We start from the raw sequence: 6,331 nt of genomic DNA, 5'->3' as shown, positions 1-6,331 counted from the left end.
TGATATAGATAAAGATTTGTTTAAACCAAAGTTATTAACTCAGCCCTGAGTGTTAGCCCATCACCCAGAGCTCCTTGGGAATCCGGAGGCCCACATTGCCACCCCTGCTCACTGTCTTCCCCTCCCCCACTTTTCAGAAGCCAGAGGATGCTTCTGCATCTCGCACTGTAGTGCAAACAGGTCCCGCAAAGGGAGAGGGAGATAAAATGAATTTAAATTCCAAAGGGGCTCCAGTGCCGGTTTCCTAGTCCCCGAGTCAGCAATGTGTTTGTGAAAATTCAGCCTTTTTGTCTCCCAGTAAAAAGGAGCTAAATCTACATCGGTGGCCCAGTCTCGGGTTGCTATTCTTTGCATTTTCTATTCGAGTGAATGAGAGTGAATGAAGTGGCCGGGACCCTTCATTTGATCTACTCAATTGCATAAAGTGACAGAATTCTAATATATTTGTTTAATGCTCTTCAATGGGCTTTCACTTTTTTTTTTTTGCTTGCAAATGAAGCATCTGTGGGCAAAGTTCCGTCCCCCTTTAACACGGGGACATATTTCATAACTCAGGCCGTGGTTTGAAGTGATCTTGAGAGGAGTTTTAGACTCAAAAAGTGGGAAATAAAGAAACAGATGTGAAGTTATTGTAAATTCCTAGAGTGGGCTCTGGGGCTATTGTGCCCCCGCGGCGGGCGGTCCCCGGGCTGTGCCTTTCATGCTGTAATTGAAACATATTAATTAGATAATTTGTTGTTAGTTTAAAAGAAACAAATGCATCCCCTTTGAGGCTTCACCGCCGGTGGGTTGGGTTGTTTTTGTTTTGTTTTTTGTTTTGTTTTGTTTTGTTTTGTTTGGGTGTCTCTGTGCATATGTGGCGTTAGGAGAAAAAAAAATTAATAGACATTTATGTTAAGAATTTGAGAGCAGACCCAGATCCTTTCCGTTTCTTAAATGGATATCTTGTAACAGGGAGTTGCCATTTGGGAAAGTAAAACCCTTCCTTCCCCTCCCCACTTTGCATGAGCTAATGGAAAACCTTCTGTTTGCAGCACTTCATTAGATTCCTCGTCCTCCCCACCCCCAGCTTCACCCCTCTCCAGCACCTGGCCACATTTATGCTTCCAAACACTCCATGTTCCTGTCTCTTTCAAAGGCATTGAACTCGCTGCTATAATATTTAAGCCATTCTGAGGATCCTTCACTAGCACCTCTTCTGCTGGTCTTACACTTTTCCAAACCCCAACCCAGGCAATAGGACTAGTGAGAACTTCTGTAGCTTTTTCTTGAGAAAGGGCACAAAAATTCATCCATTGTAAAGGCATTTCCCCAAACCACAGAGAAAGCCGTTAAAAAAACTCAGCTGAGTGCAGAGTCATGTTACAAAGCAAAAGTAACAGAATAGCCGAGTTTCCAAAAATCAAACACCTACATTAAAAAAAAAAAAATCCTGCCCAAATTTACAAAATAGAAAATAGTATAACTTAACTTGATTCTCAAGATGAGACCCGGAGCATACATCTCACTGTATGGGGGTGTCTCTCCCAGTTTTATTTTGAAGCTGTGTGTATTGACTTTGGACTTGAGCCAGGTGAAAAGATTTAACATGACAAAGAGAGCCATTGAAGGTATCATGGTTATAAACTTCCTTATTTGTGGGGCACTTCAGCTAAACAGGGTGTAAGTCTCAAAGCTGAGGATAGAGCGGGGTGGAGGCCTGTGTTTTGGGGCTGGGCTGCCTTTGGATTTCTCATCAAGGTCAAGATATCGTCAATGGATTTTTTTTTTTTTTTACTTTACTCATTCAACTTCATCTAAGAGGAGATGCTTGCGATTGTGAAAAGAGAGCTCACAATGCCCAAGTTATTTCATTCTTTGCAATACACCATGACGAACTTACCAGCTGAAAAGGACATTTTCAAGTACTGAGTTGAAACCACTCCTTTGCTAAAACTCAGAAATAAGATCTGCATCTTCTTTACTTCCATTTATTGAATGTGTGTGTGTATGGACATACCACTTAACTCTGAACCCTCTTGGCTAGTCTAGGAAGAATGTTTTATCTAACTAGCTAAGTTGATAATTTGTAAAATGTTAGATGCCCATGTCTATATGGTTCCTTCATTCCCATTTTGAATTCAGTGTTAGTAAAATCGATGAAATTATAATATTCCAGAGGTGGCCTTAATTTTATTTTGTAGGAAATGATGAAACTGTATTTAATTTTTTTAAAATGCAGATGACTTATTGTTGAGAACAAAGTTTCAAGAATTTCCTAGCCCAGGATGGACAAGTTTTACAGGCTTTCTCTAGCTGATCTTGTTGATATAATTGTGACTTGGGCTTGATGAATGAGTTTGGTTGTCCCCTGTCTGACGAGCTTTAGTAGCTTCATGCATTTTAATCAGTCCAATGATTCATTTATTTTCTTTTTTTTTTTCTTCTTGGCTGTGTGTGGGATCCTTCCTTTAAAAAAAAAATGGTCACAACAGGATTAATTACCCTTTGCATTAATCCTAAATTTTTTTTCAGATAGCCCTCTAAATATCGAAGGGTCGCAGGTGCCAAGGATTCTCCTTATAGAGCATGATTTCCATGTGGGCTTCCCTGTGCTGCACAGTCTCTTGTTTAATCATTTTACATAGTAAAGTGTTAATCACCATTTAAGTTTGTCTTTGTCTTGCAACTTCATTAGTTGAATACACCCCTCACTCTGGAAATATTGTGAGCCCTTCAATAAAGTTTCAATGGTCCTTGAGCCATAAATACTTGGCAAATTTTAATTCTCTGCAAATATCTGAAGAAAAGCAAATACTTAGAGTGGAGCATTTTAAGTAACTTCATTTACCTCTTTAAAATAAATGCACCAAACATTATTTTCTCACAGGAAGGAGTAAAAAGAAATCTGTTCAATTCAAAGTGAACAGCTTTCAACATGCAACGTGGACTTTTAGGTAACTTCTGAAAAAGAAAATTTCAACACCTGCAATAATTTAAAGGAGCAAGGCAATGACTACTCACTCCAAAGTAAGCTGTGTCGGGATGTAAGCATTGTGTAGGCAAGTCTGGTTTTGTGTCTCCATCTACCTGATCACCTCTACCTGATTTCTACATAGGCCTTGCATTTATATAAGTGCTGGTTATGTTGTGTAAAATGTATATTTTAAGAGAGACAAAAAATACATATAAAGTACTGTTTCTTCAATGCAGTCTTTCTCTCAGCACGACACCTGTGCACCTACTCTACCCTGAAAATAGACTGCTCCCTCTTTCCTTCTGCAGCCATATCTTCAAGAGTCCATCCGAATAACTTTTCTCCCAATCTGCGAACGCCTGAGAACTTCGCCTGTTTTGAAAATAAGATCTGAACAAGACAAACTACTCAGACAATGCGCTGCAGAAGGCATGCTTAGGGAAACACTACCTGTATCTTTTGAAAGTGATTGCAGAAACTTCCAAACCACACAAAACTAAAATTTGAGTTCACATATTTTAATGAGAAAATATTATTTGGACTAGGTTCATAATTTAATGTAGACACCTTCTTTTTAAAATCCTCTGTCTCACAACAGGCATGCTGGGAACAAGAACATCAATATTTAAAATGTCATGCTAATTCTCTACCAGGAGGGAGAAAAATGAAAGATAAAAATTGTACAGCTCTGATGACACTACAACTTTTTTTTTTAACTTAAGCAGATCACACCAGAACAACAGTTCATTTTCTCAGCAAATTACCTAAGACTCTAAAGGAAGATAGCAAACAAAAGTGCATTTTACACAGTGTATAATCATTCCTATTCACAAGCATTTACACCTCCTTGCAGCCCTTAGCTTCTTGGAAAACTCCTTGTAGCAAACAGGACTTGTCCCTGGGAGACCTATCTGGTGACATTTCCTCCAAGTTACCAGTCAGCTTATCTCAATTCTTCTAGGCTTGCCCTTGATGCTTTCTGAGTTTGGGCTTACTTCATTTTCTTTCCTCCCCCCGCCCCTTCCCAACAATAAAATAAATAGCTATAAAGGTATCTAAGTAATCGGAAAGTTAACATCCCAATTAACTTTCCTCTCCCCCTCTCCCCTCCCCTAAACTTAGCCAGAAATAAAGAGTAAACATTCACATTACAACAGGTACTTGTAAAGTGGGCTTTGCCCCCTCGCCCGCCAAGCAATGCAGATTCAAGTTCACTGTTTACATTTTACCGGGCGCTGTGTAAACAATACAAGGTTACATTTAGTTTTGTTTTGCTTGTGTTCGAGTCAAGCGCCCCCTCCCCGGCTTGGCAGCCTCTCCCCCTAACTCCCAACGCCCAGAGCCTCCGGCCGGACCCAAAACCCAACGCGAAAAATTCTGCGGAAGCCGAGGAGGCAGGCCCGCTACTCCGGGAAGCTGCGGTCCGCCCAGCCCCGGCCGGATGGGCGGAGGCGAGCGGGGTGGGAAGATTAGCGGTCTCTCTTCGTAGCAGATTTCCAAGACTTGAACAGAGAGATCCGGCCCTCGGATGGGAGGCGGCAGCCCTCAGGGAGATAGATGTGTTGGAGGACGCCTCTGAGCCGGTTTCTCTGGTCTTGGAACAAACTGTGCGGAGGCTCGAGCCCCGCCAGGGCGGGCGGAGGGAAGATGCGCTCCTCTCCGTGAAGGCGGGAGGCAGGATTTCCCACGCCTCTTAGATGGGGGGTCGGGGGGGGGGGTGAGTTCAGGGCCCCGGGGATGGGACAGCTTGGCTCAGGTGCCCCTGCCTTCCCCTCGTGTGAGGACGAGGACAACTCCCACGCGCCTCCAGGCCCATCTGCAAGTTTGCGTTTTGTCTCCGCGTCCAAAACAAAGTTCTCGTGCGGGAGAGATGGTTTGGCTGAAAGTGAACTGACACGGTAGGGTGGCGGTCCCGGGTCTGGGAGGGCAGGACCGGGAGCCAGGGAAGGCGAGTGAGCTGGCGGAGCGGAGAACGAGAGGGGGCGCCGGCCGCCGCGGGTCAGTGCACCGCCACCGAGTGCAAGGCCGAGGCGGGGCTGGTGAGCGTCTCGCTGGGAGTGGCGGGGCTGCTTTGGCTGGTCGCTGTTTGCGAGGACGTGGGGCTGAGCGAGGGGGGCGAGTTCGAGAGCAAGGCGGGGATGGGCGCGGGCAGCGCGGGCAGCGCGGGCACGGCGGCCGGCGTGGGCTTGATGGGCACGGGGATGGCGGGCAGCGTCTGGCCCGCCGCGTGGCACAGCGGCTTCAGCGGCACGCCGTAGGCGCTGTAATCGCCGCTGGCCATGGAGATGGGGGTGGCCGAGTCGATCATGCCCGCGGAACCGTACACGTGTGGCCAGCCGGTGCCCAGCGAGCTGCCCATGGTAGTCAACTGGTTGGGGAGCGGGTAGGCGGCGGGCACGGGCTGCATGGCGGAGAAGGCCAGCCCCCCGGGCATCTTGTACTCGCGCGCGATGATGTTCTCGATGGCGAACGGGTGCTTGAAGCCCGAGGGCTGCGCCACGCCGCCCAGGTTGTAGGCGGCGGCGGGCATCTGCGGCAGGTGCGTGCCGGAGGCCGCCAGCGCGCTCAGGCGCAGCTTGGCCTGCTGCTGCAGGTACTGCGCGGCGTCGGCGGGCTTGCTGGGCGTCAGGTGGTCCGACTTCAGCACCTTGAAGCGCTTGCGGCGCCGCAGGAAGCTGCCGTTCTCGAACATGTCCCCGCAGCTGGGGTGCAGCGCCCAGAAGCTGCCCTTCCCCGGCTGGTCCGGCCGCCGCGGGATCTTGATGAAGCAGTCGTTGAAGGAGAGGTTGTGGCGCAGGCTGTTCTGCCAGCGCTGCGTGTTCTCCCGGTAGTAGGGGAAGCGGTCCATGATGAACTTGTAGATCTCGCTCAATGGCAGCATCTTCTCGGGCGAGCTCTGGATGGCCATGGCGGTCAGCGAGATGTACGAGTAGGGCGGTTTCTGGTCGCTGTACGTGTTGCGGCCGGGACGAGGCATCTTCCTGTTCGCCCCCTTCTTACTCTGGGTCCGCGCGGGTCTGCGGCTGCTCAGACCTGGGAAGGGGGAGAGATCAGGGGAGGGGGCACGGATGCCCAGACACCCCGAGGTCAGCCAGGCCGAGTACAGGCTTCGGGGGTGGAGGGTCGGGGCTGCGCGGCGCTGGACCAGCCCGCGCCCGCGCGCCCGGAGCCAGCAACTTTGCTTGCAGAGTGGCGCGCAGCCGGGGGCGGGGGGGGGGGGGGGCGCGCGAGCGGCGCAAGAGTAGCACCGAAATAAGCCGGACCTGGAGCGGGGACCGGGGCAGGGATGCAACCAAAAGAGCAGCTCACCTTAAAGTTGCTCCAAGTTGAGCGTGCGCATCCGGGATGGCGCTGCTGCTCGCCGCGTCCCTCCCA

General features: G+C 48.9%; 1 protein-coding gene across 1 annotated transcript; it reads right to left on the bottom strand.

Moving 5' to 3' along the window:
* Positions 1-4,955: 4,955 nt before the first annotated feature.
* On the bottom strand, positions 4,956-6,084 carry FOXB1 (forkhead box B1; the record flags this gene model as incomplete). Its single annotated transcript, XM_079769741.1, has 1 exon — positions 4,956-6,084. Exon 1 carries the CDS (start codon positions 5,931-5,933, stop codon positions 4,956-4,958), a length of 978 nt encoding a protein of 325 aa, XP_079625867.1. The 5' UTR covers positions 5,934-6,084.
* Positions 6,085-6,331: the final 247 nt, after the last annotated feature.

This window comes from Cnephaeus nilssonii (genome assembly GCF_951640355.1).
Source record: "Cnephaeus nilssonii genome assembly, chromosome: 4".
NCBI lineage: Eukaryota > Metazoa > Chordata > Mammalia > Chiroptera > Vespertilionidae > Cnephaeus > Cnephaeus nilssonii.
This window is presented reverse-complemented; position numbering and strand designations above follow the sequence as displayed.